This window comes from Solanum pennellii, chromosome 2, assembly GCF_001406875.1.
Source record: "Solanum pennellii chromosome 2, SPENNV200".
Classification (NCBI taxonomy): Eukaryota; Viridiplantae; Streptophyta; class Magnoliopsida; order Solanales; family Solanaceae; genus Solanum; species Solanum pennellii.
In genome coordinates, this window is record NC_028638.1 from 59,263,159 (window position 1) to 59,283,057 (window position 19,899).

Below are 19,899 nucleotides of genomic sequence, written 5' to 3' on the forward strand. Positions count from 1 at the left end.
AATATTTTAACCTGATGACAAGTTTTGGGTAATTGAGCGATTTTATATTGGGAGAGGTTTCTTACCAACAATTGGGGAAAAGAGTGGAAATGTTTTTTTTTTAAATTAAAAAAATATAACAGTAGAAAGATAGAAATGGATATGTTTAGTTTTTAGAAGTTTTGGCACAAACGATTCTCGTAGCCAAGTTTCTTCCAACTCAATTACATGTATCTATTTGCTATTTTGCTTCAGGAAAGGCGAAACCTTTTGATTCTTCATCATTTGGTGGCCAATTTCTTGTAAAAACAGAAATAAGGTAGCATAACATTGTCTAAAAGCAAAGAATTTATTTTAATGCATGTTCATGGGGAGAATCAGAATGTTGATTTCGAAAGCAACCTACTGAACATCAAAAAATCAAAAGCAGCAGCCCCACTAATAGAGACTTAAGGTTGTGGTCTAAGCAAAGGATAAATTGTGAATTCAAAATAGTAATCTTGTGTATAAATTCCACCCAAAGCAAACTAGAAAAACATTGAGTTTCTTGGGAAATCAATACTATACTTATCTAATCCAAAAGATAATATAGAGAGGAAAATGTCTGATTGGGGTCCAGTGTTTGTGGCGGTGGTGCTATTCGTTCTGTTAACGCCGGGTCTGCTGGTTCAGGTGCCGGGTCGCAGCCGATTTGTTGAGTTTAGCAACTTTCAGACGAGTGGAGTGTCGATATTGGTTCACTCACTAGTCTATTTCGCCCTCATTTGCATCTTCTTATTAGCCATTGGGGTTCATATGTACACGGGTTAAACCCTTTACTCTGTGATCATGCTCCACCATTGTTTTGCTACTATTTTGGTTGCGTCAGAATTGGCTTCTTTCTCTCTTTTTTACCATTCAAATTTCAGTTCAATCTATTTATGATTTGAGGTGATGTATCATCAATAAATGATTTTTTTTTTAAAAAAAATGTAGTCTTTCTTTCTAGTCCTGATTTCAACAAGAGGAACACACCATGTGATATTGATTGTTGCGTGGGGCCATCATAGTGGCAATTCATGCTTGTTGAATTGCATGATTTTAAAAAATCTGGAATCATTCGCTTAGCAAAAAATGCTATGCTCAAATCAATTATTTGCGGATGTTTGGATTTTCACCTAAAATAAAGTGATTGCTAATATACAATTATTAGGGGACTATCCCTTTATTAAATTCAATAATAATAATATTAAAAGGTCACCAATAATTGAGTCAATAATTAAAAAAGAAAAGAAAAAAACTTAGCTGAGAGGATAGAAACCTGTAAGTGAAATGAATCGAAAGAGAAAAATAAAATAAAATGGAACTATCAATCAAACTGAAACTGGTGATATAAATTAAACTAGAGTAGAAAGAACTGAAGTAGTGCATTCAGAATAGAAAAGTAAATGTTGCACATTCATAAGTGGAAAATATAGTATAGTAAATCCCCTGAATTAAGCATAGAGATGTATATTGAGAATGACAAGTAAAAGCATAAGAAACAAACCAAAGAAGAGAGTGTGAAGCAACATAGAAACGATACTGGTCTTCATGTTCATGAAATCGACAGGCCTATGCTTTCCTGGCATTTGAAATATAAGTCCTGGACACAGAAATCCAAATAGCGCTGTTGCTATGATCGGAGCTGCCCAATCCTTCATCTTCTTTATGTTGTCTGTTTTTGATTTTTTGAGATCGATCAACCCTTCAAATTTCAAGGTAAAGTAGCTTTAATAAGAAAATGATATTCAGAATCCCATTCCCCGACAACTTTTCGAGTACTAGTGGTGTGTTAGTTGGGGTGGATAAGTTCAATAATGTCCTCCTACTTTTTCAGAAATATGCTACTTCTACTATGAACTCCAACATCGGTCTGTTTGGATTAACTTTTTACTTATAAATTATAAGTTAAAATGTCATAATTTATGGTTTTTGACCTATTTTTATTATGTGCGCTTTAAAATAACGGCTTATAAATATTTTTTAATTTTTTACTCAAACACTTTAAAATTATTTTTGCTCGAAAACAGTAAAACAAACACTTGCTTTGTTTGAGAAAGAGATCCGCAATTCACAAAACGCTAAAATTATATCTATATGATTTACGAGCTATGAATTCAACAACTTCTCTTATTCAACATACTAGTACCTCTTTAATGTAGTTTGACCTTAATAAACAACATATTTTACTCACTTCTTTTTATCCTAAGCACTTTCGGCTGTTAACAGCTCACATATATAATTTAAATTTGTTTCTTCTATTGTATTTTTTTAAAAAATATCTTGTTTCTTTTTTAGTAATTTTTTAATTTTTAATTATTAAGCATCACAAAATTAAAAAATATTTTGATTTTTTTAAAAAAATGCTAAATAGTCAAAAAAATTAAAAATATTATTTTATTTTAAAATAAACTGATTCCCCCGACCCATTTTTTAATTAAAAAAATACAAATATTTAAAAAAATAAAATAACATAAAAAATAATCATTTCCACCAAATTTCTTTTTCTTATTTTAAATATCTTTAATTTAAGGCTATAATTTACTCATCAACTTTTATTTACAAATAGAGGGAGTAGTAAATGGAATTTGATTAGACAGCATGTGGTTGTAAAAAGTAGAGAAATTAAAAGGAAGAGGTGAAAGTGAAAAAAGGGAAAGGGGATGATGTATTCACATTATCCGACCACCTCATGGGAAATTAAATCTTCCCATACGGTATTGTGGCATCATGTCTCTTTACTCACTACTTACTAGGAACAGTAAAAGTCTCTTAACAAAAAGCTAATAAACATCTTAACTAAAATTAGGGGATTATTAAAAACGATTTTGGGGGCATCCATGCAACTAGAAAAAAAAAATACGAAGTTATCAACTTACCAAAATTTTTTAGTAAATTTGGCATTCTTTTATTTCTAGTAGTACTTTTAAACCAGAAAGGAAATAGAAAACTCCACATTTGTGTAAAACTTTAATCAACTCGATGGAAAATATTTAAATCAATTTGGTGCAGGTTATTCGCTATTTAAAAATAATTTATCATCCAACCTCTCCTGTTATTTCTCTATAACCTTAATCAAATACTAGAAGCAAATTAAAAATTCCTCTTCAAAAGTATCCTGTCATCCAATTCTCTCAGGTTATTTCTTTACCTTTCATAGTAGTAACTTTTATAAAAACTTTAGAGATAAGGTATCAAAATACATCTAAACAATACATTTTTTTTTGAATTTTATATCTAAATTATTGAAAGTTTGAGTTTCATACCTAAACTATCACTTTTTAGTTTGAAAATTACATCTCTCTTTTATACCAATCTCATCATGGTATGTGTAATACACACTCTCTCTTTTATTTTAAAGAATATTTCAACCTTGACAAAAAATAAATAAATTAGTATTAGTTAATATTAAAAATTAAAAAACTATTATAAAAAATAATATTTTCTTTATAAAATAAAACGTAAAATATTTTTCTTACCCCACGCCATTTTTTAAAGTTCTTTATTTTGTTTAAATTTCTTTTATAAAAGTATTTCATTTTTTCTTCATCTCCTCCCCCTCATCAAATACTAATTTAGATATTATTTTATTTTCTTAAAAATATAATTCTACCTATCCCATTTAACCTCCGCTTTCAATTTTTTTCCTCTGTGTTTAGATATACATATCGAAATTATTTTTTAATGGCCGCTACAATACTTTTTATATTTTTTAGTTGTTTATGTATATTCGGTATACTAGTAGAATTTTTTTAAAAAAAATATATGTACGTGCATATCTAACATAAAATAAGAAAAACGTAAAAAAAAGAAAAATTAGGAGCGGAAAATTAAATAGGATGGGATAGATTTTTTTAAATAAAATAATATCAATTTCTATCGGGGGAGGAGGAGAGGAGGATGAAATATGAAATTTTTAAAAATATTTTATAAATGATTTTTAAAAAAAAATAAGGATGGGGTTGTCGCGGGGGAGGGGGTACGTGGAGGAGGTGGTGGAGTGAGATAAGAAAAATAATTTAATTTTTTATATGGATAGTAATTTTTAATTTTTTAATTAATATTAATTTTTTATTATTTAATTTTTATTTAAATAAAATATTTTATTTATATGGAATGTCATGTGTCAAAGCTTTTTCATATAAAAGAGAGATGCTCTACACACACTATTGATGTGTTTATCAAACTAGAAAAGTAAAAATTTAAATATGAAATTTACACTTTCAATAATTTAAATATGAAACTAAAAAAAATAAATAAATTAAATATATTTTTGACACTTGTCTCAAAACTTTATAAAAAAATTTTTTGTTCCTCTGACTTAAATCCAGCAGAATATGTTCTCCACAATGTGCGCCTTTTTTTTTTTCCTACATAAAGTTGAAGGGGTATGGTATTCATCACCAACTTATAATATAAAATTGAATTTACTGTTTTTCATTATTTTGCTCTCTTTTTAATTCCTCCCAAATATGTTTAGCAGCTATGATAGAAACAAAGGAAGTGAAAAAAAGTGTCTTCCTTTTGGGGCCTCTTCAGTAGATTATAACCTACTGTTTATTAAGATTATATAATTATTGATACTCATCAAATTACATATTAATTAAGTGAGAAGAATTTCTTTCACTCATATGAATTGATTTATCTAGACACCATATATACTGAAGAAAAAAGAAACTACTGATCTTTTAAATATATAAGATTTGTGATTGAATTTGCGACCTTTTTGAATTTCTAAATCACTAGCCGTATCTACGTATCCAATCTCCTTGGAATAATTTATTTTTCAATTGTGTCTTGACCCGGAAAAAATTGTTCCCTCCTTTTTTCTATTTCGTTGATGTACTTTTTTTTTAAAAAAAAGACAAAAAATTCTCTCTCTTCCTTTATTTTCTTGTGAAGCACAATTAACATCAAGAAATTGCCGAAAGTAAATTACTCCCTGTTTAGCATTTCTAGGCTATAGTATTTTAGTCTCTTTATTTTTGAATAGAATTATATGAATGCTTTCAAAATTATTTTTATTTACATAATAATTAAGATCAATAATTATATTTTTAAAATTATGAAACAAGATGGTAATTTTTTTTAAAAAAATTTATAATTGAGTAGTTTTAATGCCAAAATTAAGAATACCACTTGTTTTTTTTGGGAGAACTATTTTCTTTTTAATTCTAAACTAATAGAGGAAAGACTCAAAATAGTCCCTGAATCTTTGGATTTGGGCTCAAAGTGATTCTTGAATTTTCATATGGAGCACTAATAGTTTCTCATGTTTTCAATATCGATGCACTTTTGGTTCTACCCTAAAATTTTATCTATTTTTTATTATTAATTTTGTTCAAAATTTTATATAATGAATGTCCAATCATTTTTTTATATATATAATAGAAATAATAACTCTAACAGATAAACTGTGATAAGAAAAACACTTTGTTCTATTCACTAGAAATTTTATTTCAACTAAACTAAAAACATCTTAACATATGACTTTGCAGGAAAAGAAAAAATTGTACAATTGCATGTGAAATTATCATGATAAATCGCTTGACTTTACCTGCAATAGATTTCTACTAAGCAAAACAAAGTGTTTTCCCTCTCACATTCTTTTATATAGAGTTGTTATTTCTACTAAATATATAAAATAACGATTGAACATTCTATACATAGGTTATGGATAAAATTAATGTTAAAAAATAGATAAAATTTTAAAGGAGATTAAAAAAAACAGCATTATTACAAATATAAAATACTATTAATGCTCAATATAAAAATTCAAGAATCACTATAAGCCTCGACCCAAATAAAAGGAACTATTTTGATCCTTTCCTCAAACTAATACATAATAAATGGCTTTACGTCTCGGATAGATCCAAAAACTCCTAGTGAGTAGTGTCCTTGTCATACGTATACTAATGTTAAAGTAGTGAGTAAACTAGACGTTTCCTCCATCTTCCTCTTGGCTGCGTTCTCCATAAGCTACACCTACACCTATTTTGCGAAAGAAACACCTCTCTGTTAATGGCGGACTGGGGGCCAGTGCTCATCGGAGTAGTACTCTTCATCCTGCTGCAACCTGGGCTTCTGTTTCAGATACCGGGTAACAACCGCACTCTCGAATTTGGGAGCATGAAGACTAATGGAAAGGCGATTGCTGTTCATACTCTTATTTTCTTTACACTCTATGCTATTCTCATTCTCGCTGTTCATGTTCACATCTATACTGGATGATCCTGTAACACTACTACAGATCTGCTACTACCATTTTCACTAATCCAAGTTGTAAGCCCTATTTTCTCACTGTCTATTTCTTTGTAATTTTGTTTTTCAAGAGGAAATATCAGAATCGCTGCGTTTATTATAGTTATGCCCTATTTAATTTGCCTGCTGTTTGTCTTGCTTTTATTATAGTTATGCCCTATTTAATTTGCCTGCTGTTTGTCTTGCTTATACAAATGGGTTTGAGTGTCTGAAGTTGGGATCTCTTTTAACTATATTCCGGCCTCTCGAAATCTGAAGAAAACAGAGGCGGTGTCATTGAAACTGTAAGCTGCAGTAGAGTAGGAGCATAATCGATTCAAAAATTATTAATTCGTATAGAATTGAGGGGTTAGTTTTAAATTAGTTAGCTACTAAGCTGTAGTAGAGTTGGAGTATAATGATTTCATAATATAGTAGTTCGTATATAGTTGACGACGCCTAGTTTAATTAATTAACAACGGAAAAATGACTAGTGATCTCATTTCTGCGTTCAACTCCCTTCACCATCAACTGGTAGGTTAAGGTTCAAATCACGCGGAAGGGTAATGGTAACCCTATTGATCCTCTTGGTGGGGGTGGGAAAAACAATTAAGCTATAGACTGCTTCAGTGTTAACTCATTTGCAGCCTCTTATCCTTGGACGGATTCCAGAGTAGTATTTGGATTTCTTGCTAGTAATTTAAAACGGATTCTATAGAGAAATATGCAGGGCTCATCTCGATTTCTTGGACCAGAGATATATGCCATTATGCCCGTATGATTGATGGACTAGGGACTATTTCCGTATTTCTTCAAGTTCCAATTTACTCCTAACTTTAGTTTAATCATTGAGATCTGCAACCCATTGCTTGCGCCTTGAGAACAGAATGATTCTGTCTTTTCGTCTACTAGATGTACTACAATCTTCAGTAAAGCAGGATGCTGCATTTTGTTAATATATATATATCATGTTCCCTGTAATAAAATAGGAAAAAGGAAAAAAAGAGAGGAGAGATTCTGAATTATGAACCATCAGGAACTGAGAATATGATGAAGTGGTCCAAAAACTTGTTCCTTTCATTTGATGAATTTGATACACATTTTGATATATAAGGCACAACACTTTGTCAGAGTGTTTCAGTAGATCCAACTAGTTCAAAAGAAAAGAAACATAAGAGAAAACAAGAATTCCCTCTTCTGCAAAAGCATTCCAAGAAGAGATGAAAATTTGGCCAAGAAGAAAACTCAAATGCTGCCTTTATTGCTAGTAGTATCAACCCGATCGTATGTGAACACCAATAGCAACTATCAAGATTGTATATATACAGAAGAATAAGATGGCATGAACTAGGATGGAAATCCCACTTGTGTACATGTTCCCGAACTCAATCACTCGAGTCCTTGCTGGTAGCTGAAATAGCAATCCTGGTGACAGTAAGATGAACATCGCCACTGCAACCACCACTGGCCCCCAATCTGCCACCATCTTTATTTCAAGTATCGTGTCTTTTGTTAGGTACTCAAATGTAAGCTTCTCTCTGTTGTGATGTTTGCAGATATAATGGAAATGTGAGTGGTTTTGCTTAGTGAAGAAGGAGAAGGGGATATACTAAACTTGAGGGTTAAAAGCAGGCATTTGTGTTTTAAAGGGGAAGAAAGGTATTAATTGTGTAAGTGGGATTTTTTGCTTTATGGAAGTAGACAGAAAACACCAACTTTGTGTTTAAGTTTCCGATTATTGAAGAACGCGCAAGCTTTTCTTTTGCCTTTGCTTTTCACATAAAATTCATCAAGGTGGGAGAAACTTTCAAAAAGATTTGGAAAAAGTAAGGTGGTGCTGGTGCACGTGGAAAGCAGAGAAAATGCCAAAACTTTGTGCGTTTACATTAATGCAAAATGCTTTAATTTGGCTTAAAGGATGATGTCCGATTACATTGCAGTTTATACTTCAGCTCCTAACTTAGGAATGTTTAATTTGTATTTTGATCCATGACAGATGAAAAGAGCTGCCCACTGTGGATTTGCCTTTGCTTACTGCGTTTAGCAAAGAGGCCAATCGTTTCAACTAGGTTCGAATTTTTCAAATATCAAATCAAATTATTCGAAGGGTACAAAATATTAACAAAAATTTTAAAACTGTATATAAAATTTTATATTAACCAAAACGGTAAAATCGCTGCACCAACAGCGACTTACCTCACCGGAAAAAGTAAAATCGCTGCCTCTGCAGCGATTTTGCAAAATGTGATTTTTTTTTTTTTAAAAAAATGAAATCGCTGCCTAAGCAGCGATTTATAGAATTTTTTTTTTTAAAAAAATAAGAGCAGCGATTTCAAAAAAAAATTAAAAAAATTAAAAAAATTAAGGATTCAAAAAAATAAATTTAAGAAATAAAGGGGAGGATTGAGAAAGTTAAGAAATAAATTAAAAGATAAAAATAATGAGCTTGTGGGGGATTGAAACGAAAAAGGGGAGGAGAACAAGAAAGAAATAATATGGGGTTGATGGGAATCGAACTAGGGTCTATACCAAATTTGAAAAATGCAATTATCAAAGTTTAAAATAAGATTAAGTGTTGTTCAAGTGATTTGAAATCGGGTTCCCTTGCCCAATTTCGTATTGACACATAAGTCATACGTGAGTAAAATATTCAAGAATAATGCCATCTACATAGATCAAAAATCAAGATCTTGGCATATATACAAGATACATAAGTCTTGCAATACATAATCTTAGGAAAGTAAGAATCACTTAGCGAACTATGAATGAAGCCCCATGGCTTGTATGTATAGACACATAAGTCTAACATACATTCAAAAATTAAGTGAACCTAAGATGTACGTAATGAAATGATGAACCTTAGGAGGGTGAAGTACAAGTGTACACTAAATGGCCAAATGCATTGGCATATGATGAGATGAACTATAAAATGAAGAAATGAACATTCACGTAATAAGAGGTGAGTAACTATGAAAAATAAAGGTGCTAATAATGAAGAATGTGGTGACAATCATGGTGTGAGGCTAATGTATATGATGAGAGCAATCTCAAATGAGCCTAAGTAAATGTTACCAATACGTACTCACCAATGAGAGTGTAAGATAATGAGAGACCAGTCTCTATGAACACTCTAATGAAAATATTTAGTTTAAAACACTTAGTACTAATGATGAGATGAGAAATCATCTATTGAGCTATGATGTCCTCATACTAGTAGTCAGCTTCTATGATGTATGAGTTGAATGTAATGGAACTTTATACTGAGCACCGATAGGCTAGCTATGAGCGGTGATGCCTTCTTTCGAGAAGGGCGGAGGTTCACGTAACTCTCATGAGATGAGACTGTCCGGCTTGCCGGGTATGGGTCTCCATACATCTCTTAGTCTTTGAACCTATATTGCCACTATAGGGATCTGGCGGGGTTAAATTCCCATATGCGCTAGCATGTTATTGAGTCACTTTGGCCGGTGATTCCACCTCTTTCGGTGTGGGGGAGACACTGAATTTCATGATGCTCACATGATCTATGTCGGTTGAATTTAAAGTTAAAGTTCCCAATGAATGAATGAGGTCAACCTCAAATGAATCATATAAAGAAATGAATGATACCGAAGGTGTTTAGGATTTGATAATCAAGAGGTGAGCTAGATTCAGATAATGACATTAGATTATTCCTGATCATTGCACAGCAAACCCGATGAAAATCTTAAACTACATCCTAGGTATAGCTGGTATTCACAATGGCTTATGAATGAACTGAAATGAGGTACGTATGAATGAATGAAGCAAACTCTGTGTTTGCTAAAGAAAGCTCCCTAGTTGAGATCCCATATGTTGAGCCATCATTTTAAAAAGTCTTAAGGTCAAGTCCATGATAACAAGGCCTCATGGTATATGAATGAATAATATGAAGATATTATGTGTTGTGTCCTATACGATAATTATAATGATGCATGTCACTCTCATGACATAACTTTCCCAATCTCAATTTGGCAAGTTCACTGACTTGACTTCCAAAAATCATGTCGTTAGGAAAGAGCTATTCTTTCTCATGCATGTCACTGGTGTGTGCTTGCATTGCATATACCCATACTTAGTACAAGTGTAGACTAATTCCATACAAACATCTACTTTTAGGTGCAGGTACAGGTGGACGGTAGAGCTACAGGTTCGTTGTTGCAGTTATCCGGACGTCAGCATTCATCTGGAGTTTGGTAGGTTCTCGTGCTTTCGAGGATGCTACTACATTCTAGCGTAGTTTTAGAGTTGAGCTAGTGGAGCATGTTCCACTAGCGTTGCTTTCCTGTTTTGGTTCAGAGTTTGTATTGGTGCTATTTTGTCCGATATGCAATAAATACTTAATGAATTATTTCTTTCAATTGTTTATCTCTTAAATGTTAGATGGTTGATGATGAACGATTACGAGATATTAAGTATGTTTAATAAGCATGTTAAGAAATAAAAAATTTCAAATTTTCCGCTAAAATTAACCTATGTAAAGTAAGAATGACGTAAGTAGGCTTGTTTGCGATCCCTGAGAGGTTAACGACGCCGGTTTTGTCTGGAATCTAGATTTCAGTGGTGCCACATGAAGATGACATTCATATAGCTGACCAACTTGCTTGGGATTGAGTTTGTAGATATTGATTGGAACTAAATGACTTCCGTAGATAATAATAACTTGTTGCTTAAATTGGTTTACTGAGTTCACTTTGTGGTTAACTTTTTAGATGAAAATTGACAAGTGATTGAATTACATTGATTAGTGGTTACTGCAAGGGTGGCAGTGGAAATTCCTGACAACAGATACCTTTGCAACAAGCAATAGTATTTCATTAGGTTAAATTGTGAAAGTAGTCCCTCTTAATCTTAAAGCTGGGTATCCCTAATAACAATTGTTGCATTTTATCAATATATTCTTTATGACATCTTCTTAGCATGGAAAAGATTGATAGTTTTGAATACTTGAACTTAGACAACCATTATTAGTTGATATTTTCAGTTGGAGATTGTTCTTGTTATCAGTTTGAGCAAGAAAATGATGAAAAGGTCGCAGCAGGTGCTGCCTGATGTTTCCTGTAGAAATACTTATCTGGTGGCTGGAGATTCTCAAATCAGCTACCATCTTTGTCAGACTCTGGTACTCTCGAGGTAATATTTCAGAGTTCCAGTGTGTCAATGGTAAAATTTGATGAAAGAGGTAAATGCCACCAGATGTGTTGGAAAGTTGGATGGTAATAGTTTTTTGTTTACAAAAGAAATCCTGTTGAGATTTAGGTTTAGTTAATCATATATTATTACAAGTGGAAAGTCATAAAAGTAAAAGTTGAAATATTATTATACTCCTATCTTAATTAAAAATGTTAAAATATATTTAAGTAATTAAACATTAAATAATAATTATACAATATTATACTCCCCTTCTGTCCTTATCTACTTGTCTATATTTTTTCTTTTTAGTTGTCCCTATTTACTTGTCCATTTTGACAAATCAAGAAAGGACAATTTTTTTTCCTATTGTGCTCTTATTTAAATTTCTTAAAAATTTCTACGTTTTAAATTTATCATATTTGAAACCATAAATAATAAGGGTAAAATTATAATTTCATTATGCTAATTATTGCTATCTTAATATGTGTTTCATTTCTAAAATGGACAACTAAATAGGGACAGATGGAGTATTAAATACTAAAAATGAAAAGGTGTTTTGGCTTATATATATCATGTACATGAGGTAAAATTATTATTGACAAATAATACACGAGCTAATTTGTCTTTTATAGCTAAGAAGAAAAAAGAAATTGATTTCATTAATTATACAAAATGCTTAAGCATCGAGATCGCAGATTAAGGTAGAAGGTTGCAGTGGAGTATTCTCTTGCTTTTAAAAAGGTTTAGACTTTAAAAGGGTTTAGACTTAGTGGTGTCTATCGCCAGTAGTACTCTTATTCTTGTACCGTCTTTCTTTTGCTTTCTAGCAACAATTGTTTTTATGGTGTTTCGATTATTACACTATTTTTTTTGTTGTTGTTATTGTTTACATAATAGTTTTGTTATAGTATTATATTATATCCTCTTCACTGTCATTTTTCTTTTCCATATTTACTCTAATTTGCTATATTATTAATGTATATGTTATGATGTGTGCAGCAATGATTATGTAAGTTGTCTCTACTTTTGTCAGAAATAAATATTATCTTATTCTGGAGAAAAATATGATGCATACTTCATTATACATAATTTGTAAATTATAGGATTTGTCAATGCAAATACTTTCCTCTCATGGTTTGTGCCTTTTGTCTTTCCTCTTTAAACGAGTGGCTTCCGAATGTGAATAGCTTATTGATTCTATATTTATTTTCCATCTATAATCTATATGAATAAAGTCTTGTGAATGATGTGTATGTTTTAATTTTCTTCTATTTGTTGTGTGGATTTTTATGAAATTTTTTTTATCATTATCGTAAGTATGTATTATTATTTGACTCAAATTATTTATATCACTTTATTACAGTTTTAGTGATGATAGTTTCAGAGTAATTGATTTTAAACATTACAATGTGCCTCTCATTTGTTGTTTCTTGACGCACATTAAAAAATATTACTCACTTCACATGATTTGTATAAAATTCTAATTTTTCTAAATTCACATGGAACACACGTACATTACACGTGTCCAGAGACTAGTGACAAAAAAAAAAGAAAACAAGAAAGAAAGTGCCTTTTAGAAAAATGGAGAAAAGAACACGCCCCTTAGTGACTGAATAGGCTTGGGTATAAGTGCAGTAGGAAATGGGTCCTCAAGGATCTGTTATGGGCATAGTGATATTGTTGATGGTTACGACTACTTCACACATATAAATGAAAGTTATATGTTCCACTTTCATTTAAATTCAATTTCATCCAGAAAGTTAAATGGATATCAAATATTTTTGGTGTAAAACAACTTTGTATAGATGACATAAATCAAATTATAAATTTGATAGAAATTCTGTAATTATCCCTTTTTGGAGATAGCCAGCATACCCTTAATGCGCAATTTTGATAGTAATTTTTTTTTTGTTATGTTGTATTGATATTCATAATGCTTTAAAGGGTGTTCATTGGTGTAAACTTATGTTGTTTGAATTCTTTAAAAATATTTTTGAACAAAAATGTCATACACATACGTCATACTTATCAAAAATAGTGTACATCAAGCAATTTATTTGTATATAAAATTGCAAACTTCAATATATTAAGATATATGAGCTATGCAATTTTAACTTTTATGTTTTTCCATGCTAAGCACCGGCCTTGCCCATTTAGTCATATAAGAATCTAAGAATCATGTTACTAATGCAAAATTGATATTATCTAAATTAAAACTACCCATGGTAGGTATCAAAAACGACTAGAAAGAAAAAGACAAGGCCGGTGCTTATGGAACTATGGAAGCATCAATAAAGAAGCAAACTAGCCGCTACCTCTCAATAACAATTAATGCAACATTAGCTAGAAACTTTGAGCGTTTTAACACTTGTCACAACTTTAAAGAAAGAAAGAGGGCAGGCATAGGCAACAGAACATAACAATCAATCTATTTAAAACTTAAACAAAATATGTATATGACTATGTTCACTTGCCACTCTATTTAGAACTGAAGTAATATGTCTACAAAGAGGAACATTATATTTTTTGGCATCCAAACAGATTGACTCAACATTTACCAAACTATTTGGATCATAAACATAGACAAGATGGGACCATTATAGGGTCATGATAATAATAAAGAACATGGTAAAAACTCGCTTTAACAAAAGGAAAACAACTTATGCTGCAAGACTAGACTCTATGGCAACTTAACTTGGACTATCAAAGTGTAAAAAATATCAAGCAACAGAGAAGTGACATAGACAGTCTAACAATGCAACTTTCAGAAGAGGCATATCTAGACTAAACAGCGAGCAACAAACCGATTAAGAACTGGCAACAAATACCTATCTCACCAAATCAAACATGCATATGAAGATAATGAGTTAAAGAAATAGGATGTATAAGCGTTAAGAGTTTTCACTCATCCGAGCCTGACTCTTTGAGAGATGCTATTTCTCATTAAAACAAGTCCCCAATTGGAAGACATAAAGCACACGAAAGCATACAGAGAAACTGTATATCATGTATTAAGATGAAATTAAAGTAAATGAGTGCAAGAGAGAGAAGAAAGTTGAAAGAATGAAAGATATAAGCAAATAAGAGTAATTTTTTACTAAACTAGGAATCACGGCCTAAGAGAAAACGATGGGAAAATACCAAAACCAATGAGTATAAATAACTAGATAATCCTTTTATACTCAGCTAAGATCGGAATAAGAAAATGAACCATGAAGAGTCTATTGTCGAGTAAGAGTGAGATCTAATGTGCTAACAACTAACACTAAACTACTCCAAAACAGAATGAATACACAGATAAAAAGAAAAGATATTACTAGCTAATACTCATTAACCAAATCCTAACATATGGAGACCAAAACAAGACTAAAACATAAAGAGAACACAAAGACAGCCAACAATACATCATATCATAAAAAGAACAGAAACAGTTTTTACGACCACAACGAGATTCCGTGAAAGTTGAAACAGAACTAAAAGAAAACTCAAGTCCTTTTGGATAGTATTTGAGAATGCTTTATGTTCAAACATTAACTCACTATCTGCAACCTTATAATAATCTTTGTTTTCTATAAGCTATGGTTCTCTCTGTTCATATATCAGTGAAGAACGACCCCCCTTCGACGAATGGAAAAGAGGGTATTTATAGACGAAATTAGGGCTCGATTTTGGGGGGAAAAGAAGGTAAAAAAAATAATAAAAGATAGGAACAACGGTCGATTTTTGAAATCCCTGCTGGTTGTTCGAAAATTCCTCAAATTCCAACAAGGGAGGAGTGAATCGTTGATATCGCTCCATCTAGCACTGACACTTGTACGAATTGTCTGAGGAAGACGACTACAAAATGCAGCCTACTGTCGCTGCTGCTTTACGTGTATTTTGACGGAATTACTGACCCGTTTGGAAATAGACGTTGCTACTCGCCGCTTCATTTGTCACTTGTGGATTTTACCTTTAGAATGAGCTACAAGAGTTAACGCCGTTGGCTTTTGCTGCCTCTGTTTGTTGTTAACGTTAAAGAAAAGTTGCTGGGTTCTTTGTTGAAGAAGAGAATTGGGCTGGAAGGTTGATGGTTGCTTGGATTTTCGTGTTGAAGAAGTGGGCTGCTGGAAAAGTGAAAGAAGAGGGCCCAATACTTTGTCTTCAAATGGGTTAGATTTGAGTTACAAACTTAATCAACTTAAAGTTGTGACGTTAATCAAATTGAGTTTAATTAACAAATTAAACTAAAACTTAAATAGGAAAAATTAATATAGATAATTAACAAACTTCTTAATCTTAACTAAACAAAACAATCGACTTAATTATAAACTAATTAATTCAAAAATATTAATTATTATATAACTAGACTAATTAGTAAATTATTTAAATAAAAGAAAATCTGTTTGAGATGATTTTTGAATATTCAAAAAATGTACTAACTACATACATAATTATATAAAATATATATTTTATTGAGAAATTATAAAATTGACAAAATTACACAAAAAAAAAACTTTGAAAAAATATTTTGAATTTTTACGAAACTAATTATTCAGCTTAAAAATTAATATATATTGTGGAGGGTCGAAATTGAATGTGAAAAACTAGTTAATTCTGATTTTGATCCTTTTGAACAACTAGTCACGAAATAAATATCTTAAAAGGTAACTCAACTTTGAAAATTTATCTAATAAAGTCATTAAACTTTAATTTGTATCACAAAAATCACTCAATAAAATTTATTCTCAAAAAAAATATTAACATATCAAATAATTTTTTGTCTCATACAATTGTTCACTCCACAAATAAATAAAATCAAATTCATAATTATTTTTTTTTTAAAATTTTACTCAAACTGAAACTATGCCAACTTTGTTCACTTCAACTAATGCTCTATTAGTTAATATTAATTTGATGATGGAATTAACTTTATCTACTTATTTTTGAAAGTTCTTTTTTTAAAAATAATAATATTGGGTGATATTTGATTTAGTAAATTATTATTTTTTTTTTGAAAAAATCTTGCCGATGTTAATATGAAAACAGTTATGTTTGGCCAAAGTTAAAAAAATACACAGTATTTTCTTTTTAAATGTTTGTCCAAATATTTCAATATTTCTCTACCGTAAGTAATTAATATAAACAAAAAAATTAGAAAACTGACTAAACATAATATAATCTCCGCCCAACCAAACATTAATCTATACTACCAAAAACACATACAAATTCAATTGTATTTATTTGATAGAAAATAAAGTTTAATAACTTTACTAGATAAATTCTCGAAGTTGATTGACTTTTTGAGATGTTAACTTAATAATTAGGTATTCAAATGGTTATAGTTGTTTTCTTACTATTTTTGGTGCTAGTAGAAGTAGGTGTTAATTGTTATCAGATATTGGGTCGATGAAGTTGGTCTTGGCGTAGTGAATGGGCTCTTGTATTTTGTATCTGCATGTTTGTTTGTTTGGACTGTTGTTGCTATAAGTCCACCTATAACTTAGAATGTCGAAAGCCCATAAAGGAGCCGTGCCGTCCAGGAGAAGAGTTGTGAATTATTGCGTGGCGGGCAATCGTGGTCATTGCTGTTCGCTATCAGCTGATAATACAAATAATTTATTTGTATATCTCTTTGGAATTGTCTAGATTCCCTTTTGATCAAATAGATAAGCCACACTACTTTCACGTCTATTAACTCTTCCAAAATTCAATAAAGTTTTCCCACATCACCGATGGCTGATTGGGGACCCGTTGTAATAGCAGTGGTTCTGTTTGTGCTATTGAGCCCCGGGCTTCTATTTCAACTCCCAGGAAATAATCGGGCAGTAGAATTTGCAAACTTTCAGACAAGTGGACTCTCTATTTTCATACATACCATTCTCTTCTTTGGCCTCATTACCATCTTCCTTATTGCCATTGGTGTCCATATTTACACCGGTTAGCTAGCGTTTGTCTCCATTTTAATAACTACTGTTTTCTTTTTCTCTCAGCTCAATTTTTTTTATATTATGGTTGTTGGTGTACCAGAATACTCTCATAGATCTGTTTGTGTTTTATTTTAATTTGTCAACGGTTACATGTTCTGCAAGTTGTTTGACTGTTTTTTAATAACATATATACTCGTTGAAGTTAAATATATCAAACGGATCCAGAATTTAAGTTAAAGTTGTTACCGTACGTTCATCTCATTATTATATCTTAAAAGTTTTGATTTCATATCTATTATTAGTCGCAGATGAAGCCGGTAGTAGGACAATCAAATAAAAAATCTAGATTATATCCGGTCACAAGAAAATATGTATGATATTTTTTCTCGAATATCCTATGGACTATATATTATCTATTTCCTGGTAACAAGTCAATTGAAAATCCCATCACCAGATAATTGGATAAGTAACAAGAAAATAATTACTCCTACATGGCGAATTAAAACAACCGACTTTTTCGTGAAAGAGACAACAGATGAGGCTCTTACTAATTAATGAATTTCTTGGAACACCTAGATAGGCAGTTTACATTAAAACTCTTTGATTCTACCAATGAAATGAAACAAGAATAGAAAGTGTCATATATATTGATGATATTCAAACTGTGATCCATCATGCAAACAGAATAGATGTCTGCACGGAGAGTGTGCCAATATAATTCAAACTGCAAGTTGAACAACCAATTGCCATTTCACTGTTGAAATATTATCGATAGCTAAGCCCAAGGTGCAAAAAGATTATATATAAAGACCGACCATATGTGATGGATGGTTTTATTTATTACAACAAACTTTAGTATGAAGTCTTCATTAGTAGATTAAAAACAACAATAAGTTACTCTGTAATTTGCCTTATATATATATAGGGACCATGTTATAATCATTAATGAATAATGTTTGAGTTTTACAGCTAATTCATTAACAGGTAAGTTCAAGTGATCTGAAACGCTCTTGAACGCATGATATGTAGTGGGCAGCCTTCATATCAACACTTTGGTCTCCATAAGTAGTACCATTACTCTTCGGTGGAATGTAATATGAAACTTTTGGTTTTTGTGGAGGAGCGGCTTGATCCTGGTTCACAATAAAACTGGATGATGTATTGATGTTATTTGGATTGAAAGGAACAAGTTTTTCCTTTGGCTGATGATGATGAAGAAGTTGAAGATGATAAACAGTACTTTGAGGAGGACTATGGTCGTCTTTGAAGCTACTGTAATAATTATTACTTTGCGAAGATGGTACATGAGTAGGTGCGGCTGAGCGGTACAAAGACTTCACCAGTTTCCCTTTCATGAAACCTGTTCTGCGCTTGCGGTTCAACTCCATTTAATACACTAGTATATATTTCTTGTGTTTTTGGGCAAAAGGCTTTTACAAGATATATCTACTCTAGCGGGTATATATAGGCAGTTTAACTATGCACTATACAAACATAATAACTAGTATTATCTATGTACTAATTGAGCATGTGCAGTTTCAATATAAATATGAAGATAAGACTCATCTGCCTCCTCTTGATATGTCAAATCCTTTTAAATTTGTCCGGAATATTTCTTAATAGTATCTAATTGACTGATACTATATTGTTGTGATCATATATGAACTTTAATTATCTGGTGATAATATAAATGAATAATGATTTCCTATTTCAAATTTAAGCTATATATATAGGCCTACAGGATATAATATAACACGATTCTTTTTAAGTGGATGTACAAACTTTTAAATGTGTTGTCAATAGGAGCAGATACCCTGAATAGGACTCGATATTAAGCGCCAGCATAACATCTAGAAAATGGCATAATACCCTATAATGAATATGGACTTTATATACAAAAGAAAAGACAAGACAATATATATATACACTCACTTTCTATTTTACTCTCCAAATATAGAGTTCTATATTTTTTCCAGACAATCAACTCTTATCCAATTATCTATTTTACTCTCTAAAAATGAATCTTTTCCTCACTCTTCAATATTATATTATTATTTTTATTTCATTCTTATTTTCTTATTTAGTAATATAAATCCCTTCTTTTCCCAATAATTAGTTATATAATTTTCATGTGATATAATTAGTTATATAATTTTCATGTGATATAATTAGTTATATAATTAGTTTTTTTAAAAAAATTTAATATAAAATAATATTTTATTCTAAATTTTTAAAGAACATAAATTTCAAGAAAATATGCTATAATATACAAATTAATGGACAAATTCTAATAAGATAGACATACAATTACATAAGCACTCAATTTTTGAAATTATTACGTTACTTCTATAAATGCTCTATTAAAGCATACGGAGTTCAAAATGAGCATTATTGTCCTTAATTTTTTTTTATGTATGGCTAAAAATTGTCCAAATCGGAGATTATCATCTACCAATATTTTCGTCGTTGGAGTTGGAACCTCTACGACATCTTGAATTGGTGCATTAAGACCGATATCATGTTCACCCTCAATTATCATGTTGTGCAGTATAATACATGTAGTTATTATTCATGTAGCACTTCCTTTCCTCAAAAACAT

The 19,899-nt window shown here is 31.0% G+C and overlaps 4 protein-coding genes across 7 annotated transcripts; 2 read left to right on the plus strand and 2 right to left on the minus strand.

Annotated features, from left to right (window-relative positions):
* The first annotated feature begins 498 nt into the window (after positions 1-498).
* LOC107008675 lies at positions 499-10,413 on the plus strand. 3 transcript variants are annotated; one of them, XM_015207809.2, is made up of 3 exons: positions 499-776; positions 2,147-2,158; positions 6,006-6,383. In XM_015207809.2, exons 1-3 carry the CDS (start codon positions 580-582, stop codon positions 6,229-6,231), a joined length of 435 nt encoding a protein of 144 aa, XP_015063295.1. In that variant the 5' UTR covers positions 499-579; the 3' UTR covers positions 6,232-6,383. The 3 variants fall into 3 exon arrangements, 1 of the variants encoding a protein (XP_015063295.1); XR_003576328.1 differs by lacking the exons at positions 499-776; positions 2,147-2,158 and adding an exon at positions 10,378-10,413 and having other exon boundaries at positions 5,860-6,282; XR_003576327.1 differs by lacking the exons at positions 499-776; positions 2,147-2,158 and adding an exon at positions 7,797-8,268 and having other exon boundaries at positions 5,860-6,282.
* LOC107008674 lies at positions 1,331-1,858 on the minus strand. The gene has a single exon (XM_015207808.2). The coding sequence runs from the start codon at positions 1,659-1,661 to the stop codon at positions 1,455-1,457; it is 207 nt and encodes a 68-aa protein (XP_015063294.1). The 5' UTR covers positions 1,662-1,858; the 3' UTR covers positions 1,331-1,454.
* Positions 7,292-7,797, minus strand: LOC107008673. Its single transcript, XM_015207807.2, has one exon. The coding sequence runs from the start codon at positions 7,724-7,726 to the stop codon at positions 7,514-7,516; it is 213 nt and encodes a 70-aa protein (XP_015063293.1). The 5' UTR covers positions 7,727-7,797; the 3' UTR covers positions 7,292-7,513.
* A 6,581-nt stretch (positions 10,414-16,994) lies between the features above and the next one.
* Positions 16,995-18,880, plus strand: LOC107009342. Of its 2 annotated transcripts, none has more exons than XM_027914322.1 (2): positions 16,995-17,310; positions 18,270-18,880. In XM_027914322.1, the coding sequence occupies exons 1-2, from the start codon at positions 17,106-17,108 to the stop codon at positions 18,296-18,298; spliced, it is 234 nt and encodes a 77-aa protein (XP_027770123.1). In that variant the 5' UTR covers positions 16,995-17,105; the 3' UTR covers positions 18,299-18,880. The 2 variants fall into 2 exon arrangements, with proteins under 2 accessions (XP_027770123.1, XP_015064143.1); XM_015208657.2 differs by having other exon boundaries at positions 16,996-17,310; positions 18,285-18,880.
* The last annotated feature ends 1,019 nt before the right edge of the window (positions 18,881-19,899 follow it).